Genomic DNA, 26043 nt, shown 5'->3' with positions numbered 1-26043 from the left:
TTATATTTCTGAGGGGGCACAAGGGACCAAAGTCTTTGATCTCAGCCCCAGGACTCTTTCCTCTGGGCTCTGACACCTGCCTTGGGTTTCATTCGTTTCATTCCTCCTCCCAACCCAAGGAAAAACAAAAGGAATAAAACTGTAAGGAGAAGATAGCAGGAGAACAAATCTAGCCTATCCCTTGAGACCCTTTTTGTCTTCAAAGGTCAGACTTCCTCCCAGCACTGAGACCTAAGCTCTGTGTTCCCCCTTCCAAAGCCAGTAGTTGTTACTAGATTCCTGCATATCCTTCGAGAGATGTTATATGCACTTATGAGCATATTTATATAGTTTATTCTTTTACAAAAGCATGAGTAAAGGTTAGCATACAATACACAGTGTTCCACACCTTATATTTTAAATCTAACCTAGTTTCTTTCTCAACCAGCTCAGATAAGAGGAAACCAGACAAATGCGTCTCCCTTCATGTTCAGTAGTAAATCTAACAACACAACAAAACAAAAAAAAATAGAAGGGGAAAAAGAGGAAGGAAGGAAAAGAGGAAGAACAAAACAAAAGCATGCAAACAAATACATACAGGGTGGGGCAAAAGTAGGTCTACAGTTGTTCGTATTTTTTTATATGTACAAGAATAAACTCTGTTTTGCGTACTCACAACTGTAATCCTACTTTTGTGCCACCCTGTATATCAGGAGTGCTTGTTTGATGGAACTTACAGAGTGACCTGATTTAAGAATGGGGACATTGGTATTACCTGCCTTTTCACAAGGTTATTGTAAAGATTAAATTGGATGAGAGCTGCTGAAAGCTGGAAAGCACTATACAAATAGAAGTGTCTACATTACTGTAATAATTATTTCACTGAGGCCAGGCCCTCAGGAAAACACAAACCAACAAGGCCAGGCTGTTAAGTGGAAAGGGGAGGGGTGAAGTCAGGAAAGAAGAATGGTTCTATTGAGGAAGAGAGAGCAATTATTGCTTCATCATCCAGCTCATACTGATTCATAGGAGGAAATGCCCTAGCGCTGCCACACCTCAGCTATGGACCGCTGCCCAATGGTTCTGCTGCTCCTGAGAAGAGCTACTTTCTATAGACTCAGTTGGCCAACCCTGGAGTCTCCCAGTGGCAATGTGACTGACTGGGTGTGGGTAGGTGCAGTTGGGGGCGTTATTAAGGTGAGCTGCCCATCATGAGCTTCTGCAACCAACCAACTCCTGAAAGGCCTTCCCATCCTGAGAGGGAGTGGACTGCAGTCACCCTTATAAAGATTGCAATATCCTTTTCAAAAGCTACTCAAATAGTATTTAAAACATCTTTTAATTTTTAAAATTGCTCAAAAATCAGAAATCACTAGAGTAAATCAATATCAAGAAAATGTCCTATTAAGGAAGCTTCCCCTTGGGAATCATGCCTGTAAACCATTCCCTTTGGGATGCCTCAGAATTTGGATCTGTCTCCAGGACAATCACTTGTAGCTGAAGCCACATCTATGCTCCCGATATCAATGGTCATGAGGAGGCCCGATTTCAGCCTGGCTCCTCCAATATTAAAGATAGGCAGTGAGAGGTGAACTTGTATGAGACAAGCAAGCACTTATACCCCTGGTGAGAACGTCAACTGGTGCAAGTTTTGGGTGACCAATCAGACTATGTTGACAAAAAAAGCTTAGAGGTATATGCTTTTGCTCCAGCAATTCCTCTTTTAAGAGTCAACCTTACAGAAATATTTACACAAGTTCACAAAAGCAGTTATGCAAAAATAGCAATAGCAACACTATTTGTGAGAGCAAAAATTGGAGATACCATAAATGTCCATCAGAGAGAAGAGGTAAAAACATTTATGGCAAGTTCTCATAACATGGAATACCATGCAGATGTCAAAAAGAATGAGGTAGATTTTTAAGTAGTAACATGGAAGGATGCTGTGTGCTATTTTGGTGTCAAAAACTTGCTGAGCATTATTTAGAGCAGTGGTTCTTAACTATCCCAGGGGACACTTAGCAATGTCTGGTGACATTGGCTGCCACAACTTGGGGGGCGGGGGTTTCTACTGGCATCTAGTGGGTGAAGGCCAGGGATGCTGCTAAATATCCCACAATGCAAAGGACAGCCCCCCATGACAAAGAATCATTTGGCCCAAATAGTGTTGAGGATGAGAAATCCTGGCTTAGAGAATGATCACATCTTTTTGTAAAACAAAGAAAGCCACAGGAACATCTATTTATATGTGTGTATGTGTAAATGCATAAATGTCTAGAAGGATATACTGTTAAACGTGGCATCTTGGGGTTCCTTACTTTATGTGCATCTTTAATGACTGATTTTTAAAAACAGTAAATAGGTATTCTTAAGTAATAAACATATTTGCAATTGAAGCTAAGAAGGAAAAATATTAAGATGCAAGTCTCTTACATAGAAGAGGTTATCAAAACCACAATCTTTCTGGTAAATGAATCCTTTTTCCTGCAGGAGCTTTATAGCGTTCTTAAATATACTATGAATTGCCTTGGATGTGGTGTCATTCTTAAAATCTGCCTGTGGAAAGAAGAAAAAAGAAAGAAAAAAGTAAGTCCTATATTATAGCACCTGAGAGCAACTCCCTAGACCAACTGGTTTATGAATTCACCCAACAGGCTTTTTATCTGCTGAGTCAAAAAGATCCAGGTATGCACCTGCCTAGCAGGATGGGATTTAAGGAAGTTTGTTCCGAAAGGATCATATCTGATAACTGTTTCACACCTTAGTTATGATTTTTTGGTTAATTCAATAATATAAAATGGAAAAGTCAAAAGGACAATCTTTATTTTTTTAATTCATAACTAAAACACTGTATACATATTAGTTCTTTCTTTTTCATTAAAATCCTGGTTATAACCTGGCCGGTGTGGCTCAGTGATTGAGCATCAATCTAAGAACCAGGAGGTCACAGTTAAATTCCAGGTAAGGGCACATGCCCGAGGTTGTGGGCTCAGTCCCCAGTAGGGCATGTACACGAGGCAGCCAATCGATGATTCTCATCATTGATGTTTCTATTTCTCTCTCCCTCTCCCTTCCTCTCTGAAATTAATTGAAATATATTTTTAAAAATCTTGGCTATATACAATCTCTTCCTAAGGACTTCAGAGAATTTTATACACACTGAAATAAGCTGGGGATTCCAGCATGTAGAAAGTATTAAATAGTCTCTTTATTTTAAATGAAGAACAATGGCAGCAAATAGCTTTGCAGAGACCTCTCCGGTGGCTAAAGGTAGACAGGGGCCCTAGAGTGAAGCAAGACCACCCACCATATGGAAGGAACTCAGCTGCTGTCCGTTTGCTATCTCCTCAATTTCAATGTTTCTTCCTTTCTCTAGGAGACAGATTTGCCTAGAGAGGTAATCAGGTCATCCTATTTCTTATTCTCAAGGAAACTAGGTTTTCAGCTATGTCCCAGAGTTAACTAGACTGTGTGGTTCTTGAATTGGGGACTTTGTATTTAATCTTTTTTTTTTAAATATTTTTGTATTGATTTCAGAGAGAAAGGGAGAAAGAGAGAGAGATGAGAATCATTGATTGGCTGCCTCCTGCACGCTCCCTACTGAGGATTGAGCCCACAACCTGGCCATGTGCCCTTGACTGGAATAGAACCTAGGACACTTCAATCCGCAGGCCGACACTATCCACTGAGCCAAACCGGCTAGGGCTGCATTTCATCTTGACCACCTACCCCCTGGCACACAGAACTTGATCAATAAAACATTTGTGGAATCAATGAAAATATTAGAGAGGCTGTATCCTTCTGATTATTCCATTAGGGATTTTCAGTTCATTCCTACAACAAAGCAGTGAACAACAACAATTCTCCTTCAAGATACAGATTTTTTAAAAAATGTGTGTGTGGCCGAAACCGGTTTGGCTCGGTGGATAGAGCGTCGGCCTGCGGACTGAAGGGTCCCAGGTTCGATTCCAGTCAAGGGCATGTACCTGGGTTGCAGGCACGTCCCCAGTGGGGGATGTGCAGGAGGCAGCTGATCGATGTTTCTCTCTCATCGATGTTTCTAACTCTCTATCTCTCTCCCTTCCTCTCTGTGGAAAATCAATAAAATATATTAAAAAAAAAAATAAAAATGTGTGTGTGTGTGTGTGTGTATTAGAGGCCCAGCACGCGAAATCGCGTGAGACCCAGACCCGCCATGCTGCCGAGAGACCCATCAATGCACCACCTGGTGACCGGTCGTTTGGTCATTCCGGCGTTATGGCCACTGGCCTTTTATAATATATATATATATTATTTCAAAGAGAAGAAGGGAGAGGGAGAGAGAGAGAGAAACATCAATGATGAGAGAGAATCATTGATTGGCTGCCTCCTGCATGCCCCCTACTGGGGATCGAGCCTGCAACCCAGGCATGTGCCCTTTACCAGAATCGAACCCAGGACCCTTCAATCCACAGGCCAACTCTCTATCCACTGAGCCAAACCAGCTACAGCTACAGATCCATTTTTAATGTGACAAATTTTTCAAGATATTAAAAAGATTAGAGCATGAAAGAAACATGGCAAAGTGTCCAAAAAAGTGTTTGAAGGCCAAATCCTACCTCCAGTGAAAGGTATTGGTAAAGGCTGTCTGGGGCAGCACCTCAGAGATGCTGAAAAAGAGAATGTGCTTGAGATTTGCCCACAACACTTCCTCTAAGTGACAGGGAGAGAAAAGGAAGTCCCAAATGGCCTTGAGTGTTGACAATCCATCTCTGAGAAACCATCTCTTTCTAGAAGAGGCTTCCCTAACAGGCATTGTTTTAATCTAGTAGATCTTGCCAAATGTTTGTGCTTTCCTGGGCTGAAGAGGGGAGTCTAAGGCTCTTTTTAAAATATATTTTTACTAATTTCAAAGAGGAAGGGAGAGGGAATAGAAACATCAATGATGAGAGAGAATCATGGATTGGCTGTCTCCTGCACGCTCACTACTGGGAATCAAGCCCACAACCTGGGCATGTGTCCTGACCAGGAACTAAACTGTGACCTCCTGATTTATAAGTCAACACTCAACCACTGAGCCACACCGACTGAGTTAAGACTCTTAAATTGTACTCTAAGCTTTTCCTTAACAGAACAAGCTGCAGAACCTGGTCATTAGAACATTAGGGCCTAAAGCTGACAAACATTCCACGTTATGACAGCACCCACTCTCTGAAGGGAGAATAAGGTCCAGAAATATTTGACGACTCCCACGGGCAGAAAAGCTATCTGGATGTGCTTAGAATAAACACCTTACCAATCCTCAGCCACACATCTTTTTACTCAGGAGGGCTCCAGACAAAGCCATTTTTAATTACATACATGAGTCCTCTTACTTAGGGAAAACACAACCTAATATAGGCTCCCCCACAAAACTTTATAACTACTTAATCTTCATACTTCTAAGGAGATTCGTTTTATTGAGTCAATTTAACATAAGGATTCTTAAGGGTAGAGTTAATATTACATCTTTATCAAGACAGAACTAAATTGGAAACTAACTAGAAATGTTGTTATGTAATTATTCCTGTCATTAAAAAAGACTCTTGGTTATCCCCAGATCTTACATCAAGCCTGCTTCCTCCTCCCCGACTTCAGTAAGACCAAGCAGCAGGAAGACAGGGTGCCAGGCCTGCGAGCTCAAAAGCACAGTTTCAGCTGTGAACAAGGCGGACCCAACAGAAAAGGCTCTCTGTAAATATAAACAACATGTGAAGCTTCCTTTCCAAAAACATTTGCCTCAGCTGACCTCGGGACATATCTCCCTGCTGCTTGTAAAGACACAGTCTCCAGAGTAGAACCTCCAATCATCTCTTCTAGCCAGCAGCTCTTCCTGGCCTGAGATTTGTGTCTTTCTTGTCTTTTTCTAAAGAGCAAGAGCAGACTCATCCGATTCAGGAAACCGAAGCTGCTCAGAGGAAAAAACTGACTGGCTGAACATGCTGATCCTTAGCAGGCCTCTCCTCATTGCAGGTCAGGAACTGGGTGGATCTCTGAAATATATATATAGTCTTCATTTCCAAACAAACTCAACATTTATCCAGCTGTCAAAGAAACAATGGATTTGCAAGGCCTGCTTATCAGGTTTCTGGACTTGCTAAGAAGAGCCACCATGAAAAACAAAGAAAGGGGAAAGCATTCAAACCCACTCTCCCTATCCCTATCAACTATAACACTATCACAATGATTTTTTTGTGTAGCTTTCATCTGTATGACAACACAAAGTACCAAAAGATCTAGGGTTTCACCATCGCTATAAAGCATCCCTAGTTTCTCAGGCTCAATTAAACTAGATTCGATTGAATGACACTGACCTCCCCAAGCAGAGCCATGTGAGGGAACAATTCATAATTGATGGAAAAATAGTTTCCAAAGACAAAACAAACAAAATGCCATATACATTTCTTTTTAAACATACAGCACTGGGCAGACACAGTTTCTTCTCTAAGCATTTCAAAAAGACATCAGGGCAATACTTCTGCTTTGAATGGAGGAGCCTTTTAGTCCTCAGGGACCTCAAGTCTCTCTACCTAATGAGAGCCTTTGCAGAAGAGCTGGTTCACAGGAAGAATGTGGTCTTCACTAAGCTTCAAAGTTTCCTTCCAAACAAGCCAGCAGAATGGTCAGAAGTCCTTGGAGGCCAACTTGGCATTGAGCCCCCTCTAAATGATTAAATGGAAGGTCAATCTTGCTGTCAGGGCACAGCTGGAGAGCTGCAACTGTTTAGAAGTGATGATGGCACAGGACAAAGCGGCCAGTCATGACCCTCTCCGCCTTGGTGTTTCCTGAAACAATATCCCTCATCTCTGTGTACAAAATCATGGGTCATTGGACACACAGCCTGGTGTCAGGAAGAGATAATTAGGTTCATGAATGAAACTGAGAAGCAGTGGTCGTGCCTAGGAAGTTGGATGGGGACCTGGTATCTGTTCTGCCAGAGACCGGAAGAATAACTTATGTTACCTAACAAGGGAATTCAGAGCAGCCCTGTTGGTAATGGCAAAAGATCAGAAAACATCTAAACAGTCCAGGAATGGAGAGGGTGATTATCTAAATTATGGGACATGTGACAAAAGATTATTCTATAGTGGCAAATCTATGTACGGCTAGGAAAGGATCTATAAGACATACTGTTCAATGAAAAGCTAAGGATATACTAGTGTTTAACATTAGGAGGTCTATTTTTTTTATTTTGCAGTTAGTAGGGCCTTTTTTTTGAAGTTAGGAGAGCCCTTTTTTTTGAAGTTTTGTTTTTTACTTCAAAATAAGATATGTGCAGTGTGCATAGGAATTTGTTCATAGTTTTTTTTAAAACTATAGTCCGGCCCTCCAATGGTCTGAGGGACAGTGAACTGGCCCCCTGTTTAAAAAGTTTGAGGACCCCTGATCTAAATTATGGGACATGTAACAAAAGATTATTCTATAGTGGCAAATCTATGTACAGCTAGGAAAGGATCTATAAGACATACTGTTCAATGAAAAGCTAAGGATATACTAGTGTTTAACATGATACCATTTGTGTAAAAAAAGGGGGATACAACTACTTCTAGTTTACATATGCAAACTATCTCCAGATGGATATTCGTGACACTAGTAACACTAGTGCTTGTCTCTGTAGAAAGGAGGAAGGATGGGAAAGAAACTTACTTTTAAGTAGACACTTTCAGGGACTATTTGAATTTTTAAAAACCATTTATTCTTCAATTAACTGATATTATTGAAAACCTACTTTCTGACAGACCTGTCCTAGGCCCTGGTTCTAGAGGACAGAGAATAAGTCAGATGAGACATCTGCTCATAGAGAACTTAAATTCTGGTGGAGGAACAGGCAGGTGAACAAATAAGGAGAGATATGAACACAGGTGATAACCTAGTGAGGAAGTAGGTGGTCATCAGAGCAGACGGCCAAGGAGGGCAAGAAGGTGACATTTAAGCAGAGATCACCCACTGGTGGAATCAATGAAATAATAAATACGAGTCATGTTACAACAACAACAAATCCAAGAGTTGAAATAAAAGGAAAAGCCTAACACCAAAGTCTCAAATAATTCTTAATTCCAAGCAAATATGGAAGCACCAAACAACTAAAGTTCACCTATAACACTAGGGATGAAAAAATGGGGACAGCTCTTACCAGGAGAAATAAAAATGACTTAAAGCATTTGCTGAAATTTCTACATAAAAACCAGGATGAATACAACTTGGCCTTATTCAAACTTCTAAAATGCAACAGGTTAACCTTATTCTGCAGAAGAAACAGCAAGTCAGTAAAAGCCTTGGTTCAAGTTCAATAAATCTTGGAAGGATAATTACCTCTTCTCATTTATTTCCCCAACATTTGACTCCTGCTGAAATTAAATACCCATCTCAGTGAGTACTAAGAACTAAGTATTATGATGTTTAGACTATTTTTTTTTCTACCCAATGATTAAGCTTAATGAGATTAAGTGAGAGGAAAAGGGCAGGTCCATTCTCATTCGAAATTCTTAAGAGGTCAGTAACCTTCCCAGAATAGAAAGGACATGTGATTGAACCATAGCCTCTATTCCCTGGTCCACCCTGTGAATCTTAATACCATAGTCACGTTCACTCACACCCTACAGCTGCCGATTTGGGGCAGTGGACTCGAATTCTCCCGTGGGCAACCTGCACTTACTTGTTTGGAGCAGGCACTATGAATCACAGGCTGATTGGCAAGGGACAGCAGAGACTCCACCATTTCCAACTCCTGCTGGTAAAAGGTCTGCACTCTGTTCTTCATGAGGAATTCTTTGGCTTTTTCACTCAGCAAACATGTGAGATTGGTAAGGTCCAGGACACCTGGATTTTTGCTGGGGAAAGTTGTAAACAGCTATGTAGAAAATTATCAACTCTGTTCCTTTCTGGTGTGTTTAAAACAGAAACTTGTCTAGGAAAAGCAACACTATATTGATGCTTTTGTTGACATAAAGGACAACTCATACTATGGACAATGTGTGGTTGTTTAAAAGGATGAGGAAGGACTACAAGAACTAAGATATCATGATCGCTTCAGAAAAAAAGTCAGGTTGCAGAATAGTATGTAAGATATAATCCCATTTTTGTAAAAAAGCAAATGACAACCCACAAAATATATGGGTAGGTATTCTTGCTTGTGTTTGCACAGAGAAAAATGTCTAAAAGGGTACATACCAACCTAGGGACAGTAGTAACCTCTAGGGCATGGCTCTGAGGCAGGAGACAGGACAACGGAGGAATTTCACTTTTTACTTTATACAGGTCTATAGTTTGGGTTGTTTTTGAATATAATTTAAAAATATGTAATATGTACACATTAAAAACAAGTGTACCCAGGCAGGTGTGCCTCAGTTGGTTGAGTGTTGTCATGTGCACCAAGAGATCGCCAGTTTGATTTCCAGTCAGGTCACATGCCCGGGTTTAGGGGGCATGCAGGAGGCAGCCGATTACTGTTTCTCTCTCTCATCAATGTTTTTCTCTCTCCCTTCCTCTCACTCTCAAAACAATAAAATCATGTATTTTTTTAAAAAATAGAAGTGTACACAGTGAAAAGTCTCCTTTCTATCCTCCTCCCAATTTCCACCTCCTTGGCAACCACTATTACCGACTCTGTCTTTTCCCAGAGTTCTTTGATGCATACATATACTAAAAAATATTCTTACTCCTCCTGTTTTTCTGCCCTCCCCCCTCCCACACACACACACATACACACACACGAGTAAAACCAGCCCTGGTTGAGAACGACTCAACTCCTTCAGGGACCCTAGTTACATGTATATTTTCCTCACAACAACCTTGGAACATCTGCACTGCTTTCACCTTCCCTGAGGCACATGGAGGCTGAGCAGACGTGCCCAGAGCCTCACATGAGTAAGATGATGGTTTCAGGATTTGAACACAGGGCCACTCCAGCACCAGGGCTCCCCTGGCATGGCCTTCCCACTGAATTCACATCTTCTGCGGTGATTGGCCATCACTTACCTTAGTGCTTCTTTTTCTAGGACTGGGCTATGGAAAGGCTGGTCATAAACTTTCCTGTAGATACTGGGCAGCTCAAGCATCCTTGCAATTTGAATGTTGCATACTGGATCGTCTACTTTATCTAAGAAGCGCGGGGGAAAATATATCACAGAAATTACATCAAGGTCAGTTCTTTCCCTTGTCCAAATTGCTGCTAAGATGACAGTAAATGAGGCACACAGAGGGTCTCCTTCCTTGTCAGTGCCCAGGAGTAACAGTCTAGATGCACTAAATAGTTCCCAGTTATCATACAAAAGGGAGGGCAATGCCCTAAATGTCACATGCTCGGCCAGGAGTAGACTGGGACTAGGGCAAGCACATTAGGTTATTCGTTCATCTGTTACAATGGTGGACAACAGGGGCCCTCCTAGAGATTCCCAAGCAAACACCAGCCAGAGCAGTGCAGAGGGCATCACGCAGATGATACTGGACTGTCATACATCTGATTAGCTGTTTTCTTTCAAAGTTAATATGCTTAATGGTACTCAAGAAATTTCCATCATTTTGAAGAATATGAACACTCTGCCCTAAATAGATTCACACTTGGAACTTCAAAGCACGTTAGAAACTACTGTGCTATCCAAATAAATTTTCCAGCTATACATAATAAATCATTTGTTTTCTTTCCCAATTTGTTCATCGTTACCTCTCTTTAAAATAAATTTAAGCCCTAACTGGTTTGGCTCAGTGGATAGAGCGTAGGCCTGCGGACTGAAGGGCCCCAGGTTCAATTCCGGTCAAGGGCATGTACCTTGGTTGCGGGCACATCCCCAGTAGGGAGTGTACAGGAGGCAGCTGATCGATGTTTCTAACTCTCTATCCCTCTCTCTTCCTCTCTGTAAAAATTAATATATACATTAAAAAAAATAAAATAAATTTAAGAAATGCTGCTTTTCCAAAGAAAGCATATTATAAAATGTAATTTCCTCCATTAAATAGTTAATCTTCTTTATTGGTCTGCAGGAACTATTTAGAAGTTTGACTTTTAGCTAAACAAGTTTACTATTGGACACACCCCCAAAATAACAACCATTTTGGGAAAAATATCTTTTGCTTACAATGAACAGTGGCATGAATTTCTCGCTCTTCTCTGTACGTGCGGATATAACCTCTGACCCGGATAATGTCCCCAATTTCTATCTTTGTTCTCTGCTCAATGGTCTCTTGCAGCTTCTTAAGCTGGGAGGTTAAGCTCAGTTCTCTTGCACTTGGAGCAGCTGTAGTTGTTAGGGCCAGAAGGAAAGACAGAAATGTATAACATAACCACTCCACCACATTTGTGAGCTACACTGGGGGTAACACCAACACAAGACATTTATTTATTCTACTTTGGATTAGTTGCTCTACATAGGAAATCTGCATAACTTTAAAAAATCCTCTACTGAATAAAAGGCATTAAGCTGCCATTATTCAAAAGTAGGGTGAAGGGAACAGAGTCTAGAAGCCCTACATCATCAGTGCAAATGGCTCTATGTGGTCCTGAGCTGAATCCTGTATGGGTTCAATGGGTTTTGTGGCAACAGCTCTCAACAACCCTATAAAGTGTCCTTGCAGTGAGACCGAGGTCTGGAGGAAGAGGAAAGGGGGCCCAAGAGTCTGGGTTTGTGGTTCTGTGTATGGGGGAAGCAAATTCACCATAGGCAGATTTCCTAGGTGCTCAACAGTCTAATTGCTCACCTCTCATCTTTGTTGGGTAACTAGGCTAATACCTCTCTCTCTCTCTCTCTCTCTCTCACACACACACACACACACACACTCATTCTCATACCACTTAAAACTATAAACTTAAACAACAGAGTCTACCTTATACATAGAGTTGTTGTGCATAAGTTAACCCTTACATTATGAGCTTAGTACAATGCCAGATTCATAGGAAGAATTCAGTAAATGTCAACTATTTGTGAAAAAAAAATTAAGCCCTCTGGACAAAATCATTTTCTTTTTTTTGGGGCTTTTCATTAGGGATTACTGGGTAGAAAAGTACAAATCAGTTTCTAGTTCATTACATATTGTCAGAATGTTTGCCAAAAAAAAAATAATAATAATAATAAATCAAAGTATTTTCTTTCTACAAGGTGTCACCAGCCATGCATGCATGCTTGTGGCTCCCACACTGGCTTCAGTCATTTAGATTTTTAATACTGTAGAAAATAGGCGGAGACCAAGATGGCCAATGTGTCCCCTCGGGAGTTCGACCTGGAGACCAGGACGATTGCTTGCTATGACATGTGCTGACCACCAGGGGGCAGTGCAGAACAAAGGAAGGCCCCGGCCAGCAGCTAGAAGGCCCTGATCAGCCTTGATCACCAGCCAAGCTTAGGAACCCTATCTGTGCATGAATTTCGTGCACCGGGCCTCTAGTAATTCCATAACCTTTTATTTTGCTTTTAAGTTGCCAGAGAGGCTGTATGTTTTTATATAAGACTAGAGGCCCAGTGCACGAATTCGTACACCAGTAGGGTCCCTTCGCCTGGTCTGCGGGATCGAGCCAAAACCAGCTCTCCAATATCCCCCGAGGGGATCTCGGATTGCAAGAGAGCGCAAGCCAGGCCAAGGGACCCCATCGGTGCACAATCAAGATGGGGAGGGACATGGGAGGTTGGCCAGCCAGGGAGGGATTGTGGGAGGGCTCCAGGGCGTGCCCGGCCCATCTCGCTTAGTCCCAATTGGCTGGACCTCAGCAGCAAGCTAACCTACCAGTTGGAGTGTCTGCCCGCTGGTGGTCAGTGCCCAACATAGCAAGTGGTTGAGCGGCCTTAGCATATCATTAGCATATTATCCTTTGATTGGTTGAACGGACAACCAGACGACCAGACACTTAGCATATTAGGCTTTTATTATATAGGATGATCTACTCTCTGTATTCTTTTCGTATAAGCCCTTCATCTCTTTTGAATACTTTGTTAATGTCTGAAAGATTTTTAGGGAAGCTTTGTCAAGTTATACGTACTACTTCCACTTTCCCCATTCCATTGTATCCTTTCTCTTTCACTTCATTTTATTACATAAAAGTTTGGGGGGAAATCTTTTAGGCTATCTCTCTTGTCACTGATGATAGCTTTCAGTGCTTTAAAAGGGACTCAGGAGAGCTTAACATATATACCCTGATCTTTATGATCTTTATTGGAATAAATATACAAGTGCACCTTCTTTGGGTTACTTTATGGAAGCTGCAAGGGAGGGAGGTTACCTCTTCTTCAATATCATTATCTACCTAAACCAACAACATTTTTAAGTGCTGATTTACTTCCTACTATCGTATTATTATTTCTTTTTTATCGTATTATTTTTGGTTTGTCATACACTAGGGTTCCTAAAAGAACTGAATCTCTCTTTGGGTCTATTAATCAAATACTCTGCTCTTTAACCTAACACAACTTAGATGAACACATCTATTATACCAAAGGAAACTGCAACCTCAGGAGCACAGAGGACTTCATGTATCCAGTAACCAACAGCTAGGAATCTAGACACAATCAGCATTAATGTCACTCAGCTTACTGGGTTTCTTCAGAAAATACCCGAGTATTACTTTTTAAAAGGTTTTCCACCCCCAAGTCCTCTCCTACTTAGGCTGAATTGTAAATGCCTTTATAAGTCTCACTGCCATTATTCAGACAGTATAGGTGATAATAAATGCTTCATATCGTACTGTTGAAATGATCTGACTGATGGCTGGTCTGAGAAAAAGGTGCTGAGTTGCTTTCATTTAAAGCAGTGGTTCTCAACCTTCTGGCCCTTTAAATACAGTTCCTCATGTTGTGACCCAACCAGAAAATTATTTTCGTTGCTACTTCATAACTGTCATGTTGCTACTGTTATGAGTCGTAATGTAAATATCTGATATGCAGGATGGTCTTAGGCGACCCCTGTGAAAGGGTCGTTTGACCGCCAAAGGGATCACGACCCACAGGTTGAGAACCGCTAATTTAAAGGGTACATGAAACTACCAAAAGGGGTAAAAAAAAAAAAAGCTCAAGCTGTGTGAATTAATGAATATAATGAGATGGCTAGAGCCTGACAGAATTTCATTTTAAGAAACCTATTCCGTGCTGAAAGATAAGCCCTCTTTAAAATTCTAGTATTAAGGGCCCAGCTTTCTTAACTTTCCTCATAAGCTAAGTCCAAATTCTACATTCAATGTGACATTTATAGGAGTCAATATCATATTCTTATATCTCAACTGACTGGAACATGATTTTGACTCAGATTAAAATTTGGTTTAAAAAAAAATCAGTCTTCATTGGCCACTTTCCAGTGGAAAGATTTAAAACTGAGGGCAATTAAACTAAAAGGAGAAAATGGGCTAGTCAGGAACAATTTAAAGATACCACTCCATATATAACATGATGAGACTCATTTTCAGGCTTTTTCCCTGTTCTCTTACCCTCTTTATTTTTATTCTCAAAGCAATTTTCAATTAATTTTCAGTCTGTCCACCCCAATTGTTCATCTATATATTCATAGATAGAGATATTTTTAAAAACCACACTCTCAGTATTGACAGCAATTTTACCTAAAAATTACTAAGTATAAGAGCTATATAATATTCCTGATGATGTCATTTCTTTAAAAAAGAGCTGACTTTGAAAATTAAAACAATAGCTAAAACAGGTCTGCAAACCATGGCCTATGGGCCAATTCCATTCACAACCTGTTTCTATAAATAAAGTTTTATTGGAACAGAGCCATGCTGTTTGTTTATGTATGGTCTATGGCTGTTCTGTGTTATAATGGCAGCGCTGAATAGTTGAGGGGCAGACCATGTGGCCCACAAAGCAGGAAACATTTACCATCCGGCTCTATACAGAAAAAGGGCTGACCCTTGGCATGAAACAAGTATGCATATTCAAACTATACCTTCTGAAGAAAGCACACACACACACACACAAAAACCCTATACCTTCTAAATGAAGACTGTGACAATACAACAACCATAAATCTTCAAATGATTTTAATACGCTAGACATATGCAAATTCAGATATCTGATTATCTCATAGGTTTATTTCCTGCCTCTGAGATAGCTGCATAAAAAACCTGTTGTCTTTCTTATCTTTTTTTACTCTACAAAGCTTCCTAAGCTAACTTCCTACAGTGACATTAATTTAGATTTTTCCAAATTAGGAAAGGGGAATACGAAAGTAATGTGAAAATGATGTTCAAATTCTAAATGTAAATGCCAACAAAAAATTAGGCAAAGTAGTATCCATTAGTCAGTATAGTCAAAGCAGGGGTTGAGATTCTGACAGGAAATGGCAGAAAGGAAAGAAGAAACCACTCCAAGGGTTACACATTACCATGTATAACACAAGATAGATACTGGATGTTAGATATGACAGCAGGCAATATATACTGACTAACCCCACTGTGCATGGTATCATACTGTCTATGTCATAAAACAGGACAAACAAGGTCCCATTTTCTGTAGCTTCTCTAGAACCAAAATGATCCCCAACATTGCACCATATTTTTTTAATATGAACTTAAGCAACTCAAAAAACCACCTATTAAATTACACTCAAGAAATTTTAAATGCTGTTTCAGTTCTAGCCTATGTGTTTACTATATAATTTTGAAGTTCTTTTTCCGTTTATATTACTTAATGGCTAACTTCAAAGGAATCCTATCTTCTCATTCTCATCAATGTTAGAATTTCTGGTACAGTTGTTGAACATGTAGAGATTTCAGAAAAATTAGGATCTGAACGGCAGCATAGAAGTTAGTGGCAACCACATAAGAGGAAAAGTCTTCAAAATCTTCTTTGGCCAAGTGGCATGGCCGGAGCAAGGGAATTCTGACCTGACTGGCAATTAGGCTAAAACATCTTGATTTGGGTAATGACTGGTTTAGTAAAAGTGAAATGCTGAAATTCCTAGTAACCTAGTCCCATTCCTTAGGTTAGGAGGAAGTGAGCACCAAAGTAATGGGAGAAAAAAAAAACCCAAGTGGCTCCACTTTAGTACCAGTTTGCAGAGAAGCCAAAGCTCTCTGCAGTGCAGTGCTTCAAGATAGTCAATGTAATTCATCAGTGGGTAAATGTGAAAATTTAGGCCCTACAGCTGTTCTGATGAGCTGCCTTGAGTAAAATCCACTGGTCAGCTGAAAAGCAAAGGAGTGTGGCAAATGAAATTACCTGAGGAAGACTCGGTATCAGTCAAGTTTTTCCAGCAGATGCAGTTTATAACTCCAGTGCTATCATCCACTGCAAGAGAAGTGTAAAACAGTAGAACAGCGTTGGGCATTGCCGCTGAATTAACACATTGTGATTGATCAGGCTATACTAAAAGATGGCCTTTTCCAATTCTCCTTCCAGCTTTAGACATAATCTCCCACCCTACACCAGTGGAAACTGCTTGTCCGCAATGTCAAAGTGATACATGGGCCTGGTGGAATGTAGTCAACATTTCACTTACCCTACACCTCAAGGGTACTAATGAGTCTTATCTAAGCCTCTCCTAAAACTGGTGTCCTTGGGAAGTTAAGAGCAAAAAATCTCAATGACTGCTAACACAGAAAATCAGCCTTGCTCTTCTACCCTGAAACAAGAGAGCGTCACGTGGTCTGTGGTCAGAGGCACTTAGGGTGCAGCCTTTTATCACCATTTGTTCTTCCACTAGCTTGCTGACTCACCTAGACAAAACATCCCAAGTCTGTGGGCCTGAGCCCAAGAAAAGCCAAGTACATCACAGAAGGGCAAAGTTTTACTTTCATAATAGAAAATGATTCTATCTTGGTCACACGCACAATACAGGTCTGGCTTATTTTATCCCCAATGCTAAAAAACAACAACAACAAACCAAATCAAAGAATTCCCATTGCACTTGGATTTATAAATGTAGAGGTAGTTGGAGATGTTTACTATGGGATGATAGGTGTTTTCTCTTTGCCTAATTTCCTTTATAGGGCCTTGCCGTGCACGCCTGCTGCCCTGGCGGGGCTGAGGGGACTGGGCACCACCATCTTGTGGCTGTGGGCGTCGCCATCTTTGAGGGTGGAGCAGTCAATTAGCATATTCCCTCTTTATTAGATAGGATGAGAAACAGGCAAAAAATATTTTTTTAATATATTTTATTGATTTTTCTACAGAGAGGAAGGGAGAGGAATAGAGAGTCAGAAACATCGATCAGCTGCCTCCTGCACACCCCTACTGGGGATGTGCCCACAACCAAGGTACATGTCCTTGACCTCGAACCTGGGACTCTTCAGTCCTCCGGGCAACGCTCTATCCACTGAGCGAAACTGGTCAGGGCAAACAGGCAAAATTTTTTTATTGCTGGTTTAAATGTGTGGAAATCTGAAACTGAGAAGAATATTTCTTACAACTAAAATACATTCTAAATGGATTTTATTTTATTAAGTGTAATATAGATAAACTTAAGATAAGAAGAAAATTTGGATTTATAGCTGGTAGGGAGAGACTTCTTTAAGCAGACCTGAAAATCAGAACTCATTTTTAAAAGTATGATATAGCCCTAACTGGTTTGGCTCAATGGATAGAGCATCAACCTACGGACTCAAGGGTCCCAGGTTCAATTCCAGTCAAGGGCATGTACCTTGGTTTCGGGCACATACCCAGTAGGGAGTGTGCAGGAGGCAGCTGATCGATGTTTCTGACTCTCTATTCCTCTCCCTTCCTCTCTGTAGAAAAATCAATAAAATATATATTAAAAAAATAAAAGTATGATATATTTGTACAACTAAAAACTAATACTCTATAGCAATGTTATAAATGATGGGGTTAGTGTCTTAATATATAAAGAGCTCATACAAATGAATGAGGAAAAGACCAAGACCACAAGAGAAAAAGTGGCCAAGAAAAAATATGTCATTCATGAAAGATATAAAAATGGCCAATAAACATATGTCAGCACACTAAACTCACTAGTTACAAGAAAATAAAAGAAGCAAATTTAAAAAATTTCCTCAACTACTAAAATGACAAATAGTATTAAAAACACTGATATCCTCATGTGTTTACTGTTAGTGAGACTGCAAATCTGTATCAAGTTTATAAAGAGCAAGCTTGGAAATATGTACCAAATTTTAAAATGTATACAGTGGAGTCTTTGACTTAGCATTTCCTTCCAGTAATTTATCCTCAGGAGGAAAACAGAACAAATACTATAGATATTGTTTACACTACTGAAAGTTGGAAATAAACTAAATGTTTATAAATATGGAATTGACTAAATAAATTACAATGGCATAGCATATGAGAAGTTACAATGAAGATTGCTCATTGCTGTTGAAAGATATTCATGCTTCATTGTAAAACAGAAATTGTATATATAATCTTACTAGAGGCCTAGTGCACGAATTCATGCATGGGTGGGGTCCCTAGGCCTGGCAGGCGATCAAGGCCTATCGGGGGTCTGGCTGGCCAGGGGGAGGGACCATGGGAGGTTGGCCGGCCAGCCCCCCAATCAGGGCCATCAGGGGGACTGGCTGGCCAGGGGGAGGGACTGGGGAAGGTTGGCCTGCCGGGGGGAAGGGCCATGGGAGGTTGGCTGTAGGAGCGCACTGACCACCAGGTGGCAGCTCCTGCATTGAGCATCTGCCCCCTGGTGGTCATCATAGCAATTGGTTGACTGGTTATTGGGTCATAACGGCTCCTTAGGCTTTTATATATAGAGATATATATAATCTAATTTATAAAAAACATTAAATAGTTTATTTTGACAGAAATTATTTTAAAACATTAAAATGCTAATAAAAGTTTCTCTTGGAATATGGGGAAGGAGTCCCATATTCAATGTATTCTTGGACTGTAACCCTAATTTCAGGGCTATTAAGAGAAAGAAATATGAATAATAGTTATGAAGAAATAGGCATATTTCTTCAATATGAGGAACATGTTAGAAATATTAGGATGTTCACTCAAACATTGACATTGTTTTTGTCTCATTTACAGATGTCACATGAGTTTTCTGTACTATTAAAAATTTCTCTAGCTTTAAATTTTATTTGCTAATGAGTTAAGTATCATTTTAAGAAGCAAAAAAATTAATAAGGGCGTTTTGAGTTTTAAAAAATGTATGACAGCTTTAGGCATGCCGCTTCTCTGGCTAGTTTAAAGTCTTGATTTATAACTGAAAGTCAAAAAATGTTAGCACATGGATATCTGTTCTAGAAAATGGGAAGGTCATTCTGATCTTTTTATTTTGTATTATTTAGGTCATTCTGATCTTGACTGTAGCCTCCCAGGATTCTAGGCCTAAGCTGGAGTAGCTGCCAGGTGCTCTGTGTGCTCAGGGCAATGCCACCCAATCTTTGACTTCCTGGCCAACAGACCTTCTCCCGGCGCCCTGAGGTTTAGCTGCTGGAATGCCCCCTGGAAGGTCATTTCCAGCTGGGCAGTACCATCTGGGCTGCGGCCTTTTGTTTCAGAATGGGATGGGTCAGTAGGAGCAGGAAGCATCCTCAGCATAGGTCTGTGGTGAGTCAGGCGGAGCAGGACCCAGGACAGCACGAGTGGCTGCCTATTTTGTTAAAATAGAGCCAAGCTGGGCCCTGAGGACAGCAGGGAGAGAGCAGCTCTTCCTTGAACAGGCTCACATGACTTAAAGTCACAAAAGCATTTCTACTCTCAATTATTTCAACCTTCAAATACCTTTTGTTTTCCCATAGCTCACAGATGTGTCATCACATCCACTCTAAGGGAAATGTTTATTGGGGAAGACACAGACATAATGCCTTCATCTTTTTACAATTGGAAAAGGGGTTAAGTGAAGCCCCTTTAGGTCACAGGAATAATACCTACCCTAGTCCTAGGGCCAGGACCGATGTCCTCAAACAACCTCATTTATTTGATTTAAAAAACAGAGAATAAAATCTAGATGCTACTGATTGGGGCGGAGGGGGATGGGTGAGAGAAAAATCCAATTGAGTTACATTCGAACTATACAGCAACTAGAGTTAGTAAATACACTGGACCCATCAGTGGAACCTAGAGCAAGTAACTGAGCCTTAGTTTTCTCATCTGTAAAATGGAACTATCTGTCCTTTCTATTTCAAAAGTTGAGAGAGAGAATAACATAAAATTATGCATGTAAAAATGCTTTGTAAATTGAAAGATACTATTATTTCATCATTGGTATTTGAGAGAAAGTACTGTATACTATAGATGATGTATTTGCCCACAGCTAGGTATGCTGTAGGAACTTAGTGACTGCTTGTTGAATTGTCTGAAGAAAAATAAAACCAGTATCTTTGTTAAAATAAAGCAGAGATGAGATCCAATGAGGGGATCTAGTTCAGAGTTTTATATGCAGAAACATATGCAGAAACATATATGCAGAAAAAGCAGAGGACACGAGAAATCTCATCTTTGCATGATATTTTATAAGCACAAGACAATCATCCACAGGAAAATGCATACATGTTGAAGGAATGCAATGATACTGTATCTGTAAATTATCAACCATGCACAGACTAGCAATGACATGTTCTTGGTCACCTAGTTCAACTGCCTCTGTCTTTCCCCAAGTAGAGCAAGAACACAGATCCAAGGCAACACAACAAAAAGTGACAATGTCAATTACAGCAAAGATTTGGAATTCAGAGTTAGGCTTCCCACAAAATGTCTAGCTTGGCTCCTATCTATAAAGGATCTTAGAGCTGCATGAGGCAATGTGTTAAAATGCTTACATTAAACTCAATAAAAATAATCAAGACTCTTCACACTAAAATCATATTCCAATATTTGATAGTATCCAAACTATAGAAACCCTTATGTTTCCATCATCATGAGGGAAGAGAAATTTTCTGATAATGCATATTTAACTCTGTAAGTAGCAAAAGGCTTTTTAAAAAAACTTTTCTGACCCAGCTGGTGTGGCTCAGTGGTTGAGCGTCGACCTGTGAACCAGGAGGTCACAGTTCTATTCCTGGTCACGGAACATGCCCGAATTGTGGGCTCGATCCCCAGTAGAGGTGGTGCAGAAGGCAGCCGATCAGTGTTTCTCTCTCTCTATCCCTCTCTCTCCCTCTCTCTCGAAAATCAATACAAACATATTTAAAAAAACTTTTCTGGATATAAATCTTACAACTTAATTTTTCACACCTCCTTGCCTTCTTGAAGGTCTACTTTAGCATTAATCTAGCTTCTTCTTTTTAAAGATATCAATATAAACATATCTTACCATCCTTTGCTATTTATACCTATGTCCTCAGGTATCAGGTACCTGTCTCTGATCAACCGGTGATCCTAGACTGCCGTACTTTAATTCTTCTGCCTCTGAATTCCCCGCAGCTGTCACTTGACAGTATTTATTCTGACTTGTTGCCTCATTTTACACTTAGTCCATGTCAGGGGCTCCAAGGGGCTCCCAATAGAGCAGTGGTTCTCAACCTTGGCTGCACATTAGAATCACCTGGGAATCTTTTTAAAATCCTAATTTCTGGGCCTCATCCTCCGGATATTCTGTTTCTTTGTTACTAATGTTGTGGCCTCACCCCGTAACAAAGAAACAGAATTACTGGAGGATGAGGCCCAGAAATCAGGATTTTAAAAAGATTCCCAGGTGATTCTAATGTGCAGCCAAGGTTGAGAACCACTGCAATAGAGGACAGTGCATGGGGGTCTGTGAGAGTCCCCAGCTGCTCTGAAAGGCTGGGGTTATTTCAAATCCAGCATAAAAATAAGTGGGGGTCCTTCCACATAAACTCAATGTCAGACACAATTGTTCTTACCTCCGTAACTGTAGAAAGTATTTCTTTCTCTCACTCCAATTACAGTTCCCAAGATATCTACTTGTCTTATTGGATGCCCATTGTAAAAAAATACACCTGAAATTTAAAAAAAAAAAAGGCAAAGTCCATATAATGTATTATTACATTTTCTGTTTCAATCACTGTTAACTGTGGGGATGAGGGTGGGGGTGGGTGGTTGTGTCAAAAAATCTGTGGCATGCTGCTTACTGAAATTCCAGACTTAAGAATCAGCCCTTGACAAACCGCATGCCCCAAGAAATCAGACGTCTTTTCCTCAAGGGTCATAAGGAGAAAGCCTGGCTCTAAAGAAGCGGGTGCTACCCTTGGCAGGTGTAGCTCGGTTGGTTGGGCATTGACCTGTGCATCAAGAGGTCACCGGTCCAATTCTGGGTCAGGGCATATGTCAGATTGTGGGTTCGATCACCAGGAGGGGGCATGCAGAAGGCAGCCAACTGATGTTTTGCTCTTACATCAATGTTTCTCCCTCTTCCTTCCCCTCTCTCAAAAAAAAAAAAAAAAAAAAAAATACAAAAAAAAAAAAAAAAAAAAAATCAATGAAAAAAATAAAGAAGCATGTACTAGTACAGAAAAAGGAAAACCAATGTTGCCCAACTGGATTTGGTTAATCTTCCTTCCACTTGTGAAAATTAAATGTACCTCCCTGTAGAACTCTCATAAAGAGCCTGAAAACAGTCATTATATTACAGAACCAAACTTAGCACTGTATTATGAGGGACTGGAAAAGGAAAAAGAGGAAACCAGGAGAAAGGCTTCTTTGACTTTTTCACCGGTGCTTTTCAAGGAAACCAGTCATCATGTCCATGAATTAGCAGTAGCTTTTGTTTTTTGGGGGGTTTTGTAAGAGAATATAATTAAGTTACCAAACACTATGCTTTGGGGCCAACACATTACAACTCAAAAACTTTAAATATATATATAATTTTTTTCCCTCTCTCTCTCTTCTTAATATATCTTATTGATTTTTATAGAGAGTTAGAAACATCATGAGAGAAAAACATCAGCTGCTTCCTGCACACCCCCTACTGGGGATCGCGCCTGACCAAGGTACAGGCCCTTGACCAGAATCAAACCCAGGACCCTTTAGTCCATAGGGTCTAATGCTCTATTCACGGAGCCAAACCAGTTAGGGCTAAAATATATTTTTATTGATTTCAGAGAGAAAGGGAGAGGGAGAGATAGAAACATCAATGATGAGAGTCATTGATTGGCTGCCTCCTGCATGCTCCCCACTGGGGATGGAGCCTAGAACCTGGGCATGTGCCCTGATCGGGAACCAAACTATGAATTGCTGGTTCACAGGTTGATGCTCAACCACTGAGCCACACTGGTTGGGCTCAAAAACTTTTTGAAACTCTATTTTCAAACCTAGATGACAGATGCCAGTAGGCAAGTTCCCTGCTGGAGACACCTGAGAGGATGAGCCCTACCCACTAATACCCAGAGGCCTTTTCTGGAGTCAGGGACTGGACTCAGACAGAGGACTCCTGGCAGTGGTGAGTGCCTGCTTCCAACCCAGGTCCCAGTGCTGCCCTGGCTCCTGCAGAGCTGGCTTCCATTCTGTGGCCCCTCGATATCCTTGCCTGAATTTTCTGGCTTAAGCTATTTGCATTGCGTTCCTGTCACCTGCAGCTAAAGAGTCCTAACAAAAATCCTCTCTTTTCTCTCCTCTATGGATGAATTCTTTACTTTCAGAAGGCTATAAACTTTTAAATGGTGACTTCCTTTAAAAAATAAAAATAAAAGAATTACAAATATAGAATCAGTTACCACTTTGGGCATTTGACCACCTCCCCGCAACCCTCAAGCCTGGTCAGAACTTTTCTTCTCCACATCCATGAGGGACCCAAGGCCTGAACCCTGACATCTTTCAGAAACCCCAGACTGGCCTCCACAAACAAATCTCTTGTTTTCCACGTGGATCAAGGGGCTGGGGGTGAGCTGCTCACAGCAGAGTCGCAGGGGATGGACAAGGAGATTCTGAGTCCCAGTTAGCCAGAAATTCTGGAAGAGTGAGATGTGGTTTGAAGAAAAGATGGCAAATTTAGCCAAAATTTACCCTAGAGTCAGACTTCAAAAGATACTTAGTAGATTGGAGATCTGTCCAGGGCAACCTTGGGGGCCATGAGCTGAAATGGCAGGGCCACACATGGGAAAGAGCCTGGGTCACTGTGTCATCCCTAACCACAAACACTTGAATTGAACGAGGACAAACAGGCTCCACAGAAAAGCCATTACGTTTCCAGAGCACGGCAGTTCCAACTGACTTCTCCTGAGTTCTTACCATTAAAATCCAGGTCTTAGTTAGTACCTTTGGTGAGACACTCAATCCTCTGCCAGGGCAGTGCCTGCACTGACCAAACACAAAGGAAAGAGCCTATCTTAAATGACCCCCTACTCTAAAAAAAAAAAAAAAAAAGTGATTTCTTTAACTTTACACTTAAAATGCTTTGTTGCTCTAATTACTATTTCTTTTTTTTAAATATATTTTATTGTTTTACTACAGACAGGAAGGGAGAGGGATAGAGAGAGTCAGAAACATCGATGAGAAACATCCATCAGCCGCCTCCTGCACACTCCCTACTGGGTATGTGCCAGCAACCAAGGAACATGCCCTTGACCAGAATCGAACCTGGGACCCTTGAGTCCGCAGGTTGATGCTCTATCCACTGAGCCAAACCGGTTAGGGCTAATTACTATTTCTTGAGGGCCCACTACATGCCAGGCACTATCCTAAGGACTGGTAGTATATACACTGAGTGGCCAGATTATTATGACCACCTGACGTTTGTAGGCAAATTAGGTATAATTTTGCGCTGAAGTTGCTAGAGGGCCAGACCATTATAAATAGGGAAGCAGGTTGTTTACCACGACAGTAGAAGTGATTTTTTTCTGAAGATATGGGTAAACAACACGATTTAACAGCCTTTGAACGTGGGATATATATACATATATGTATGTATGTATGTATGTATATATATAATACACACACACACACACTGAGTGGCCAGATTATTATGACCACCCCATCAGTACTTTGTTGGGCCACCTTTTGCCTTCAATACTGTGGCCACTCAGTGTATGTGAACAAGGCAGATGATGCCCTTCCTTTCAGGGAGTTTATATTATTTTGACATAAATTCAAAATTTGATGTGCATTCAAAACTAAACAAAATCCCACAAGAAATCAGGTTAATCCCCATTTTTACAAGGAAGCTTTACAGGTGAGTCACATCCAGGCCAGGTAAGTGGCACAGTCAGGAAAGGGTGCAAGGCCTAGGGATGCCTGGTCCAGTGAGCTTTTCCACCAAGAGAGACCCAGGAAAAACAACTGGGCATTTTAAAATATGGAAGGCGTCAAACCCGGGTAAAAACATTCATCATTACAAAGGTTACTCCTCCAAACACCTGTTTCAAAAAAGATTTAGACAGTTTTTAAGTTGCACAGAAATGACCTCTTTTGAGGTCCAGGCCATCTGCAAAGCCTGCTGGAGGAAAGTCTTTCCTGCAAGCCCCTAAGCCCCAGGTTTCTTCAGTTTGGGGGGCGGGAGGGGTGCAGATGCAGCACAGGGCATCCACCAGGCGACCAATCACATACCTGGCACCTGGCACGACTCCTTCAAGTCCAAGATATCCCCGATGTAGAGTTTTGCAAAGGCTAGAAACACAGGGTCCAAACCCCACAGGAGGGAAGGGGTCTCCTCTTCACACCGGCTGGACTCAGACTGCATCGGGAGGCTGGGCTGTGGCTTCCAGCCAATCCTGCAAGTCTCACATCAGTGAGTCGGGAATCTAGATTGGAGACACAAAATCAGGATGCAAGGCGGTTAAAGGGGGTGAAATTGGCACGGCCCCTACGCTGATCGCGGGCGCGCATCCACAACTCTGCAAGGGCTAAGCCAGGGGTCCGGGGCCTGCCACACTGCACGCCACGGGCCTGGCCTAAGAGGCGTTTCCCGCGTGAGGACATGTGAGTTCCGTATGACTCTCCCCTTGGAATCTCTTCTGCCCCAGGGGAGTGTGTCTCCTTCCCCAAAAGGTAAACACCAACTTTTCACTTTGGTGAGATAGGTCCAGACGGGCGGAGGCAGTAGCCGCTTTAATGGGCGGGGCCCACGGAGGAATTGGCGCCCTCGTGGCCATACACTGGTGGGGCGCAGTGGGTGGGTCTGTCCGTCGGTCTGGTCCTGCCGGCACTTTCCGGTTTTCCGGATGTGACTGAGAAAAGAAGCCGAGCGGAAACCAAGAGTAGACTTGATCCGTAGCCCCAAAGGCCGCGCCCGCGCCGCCGCCCTCAG

The 26043-nt window shown here is 41.3% G+C and overlaps 1 protein-coding gene across 4 annotated transcripts in view; it reads right to left on the bottom strand.

The window, feature by feature from the left end:
• The window catches only part of OBFC1 (oligonucleotide/oligosaccharide-binding fold containing 1), a 32608-nt gene extending 6571 nt beyond the window's left edge, over window positions 1–26037 (bottom strand). The window contains exons 1-8 of one of the 4 annotated variants that reach the window (XM_014549470.1): window positions 25797–26037; window positions 25344–25537; window positions 21707–21802; window positions 16149–16217; window positions 11073–11237; window positions 9976–10096; window positions 8654–8828; window positions 2413–2535 (exon numbers count right to left, since the gene is read on the bottom strand). In XM_014549470.1, coding sequence (XP_014404956.1) covers window positions 2413–2535; window positions 8654–8828; window positions 9976–10096; window positions 11073–11237; window positions 16149–16217; window positions 21707–21802; window positions 25344–25476 — 882 coding nt within the window. In that variant the 5' untranslated portion in view covers window positions 25477–25537; window positions 25797–26037. The remainder of the gene's footprint in view (window positions 1–2412; window positions 2536–8653; window positions 8829–9975; window positions 10097–11072; window positions 11238–16148; window positions 16218–21706; window positions 21803–25343; window positions 25538–25796) is intronic. The other 3 variants (XM_005878206.2, XM_014549472.1, XM_014549471.1) reach the window with 3 other exon arrangements.
• Window positions 26038–26043: the final 6 nt, after the last annotated feature.

Source organism: Myotis brandtii, unplaced genomic scaffold (assembly GCF_000412655.1).
Source record: "Myotis brandtii unplaced genomic scaffold, ASM41265v1 scaffold550, whole genome shotgun sequence".
Classification (NCBI taxonomy): domain Eukaryota; kingdom Metazoa; phylum Chordata; class Mammalia; order Chiroptera; family Vespertilionidae; genus Myotis; species Myotis brandtii.
The sequence above is the reverse complement of the archived record's forward strand: the minus strand, read 5'-3'. Positions and strand labels throughout refer to the sequence as shown.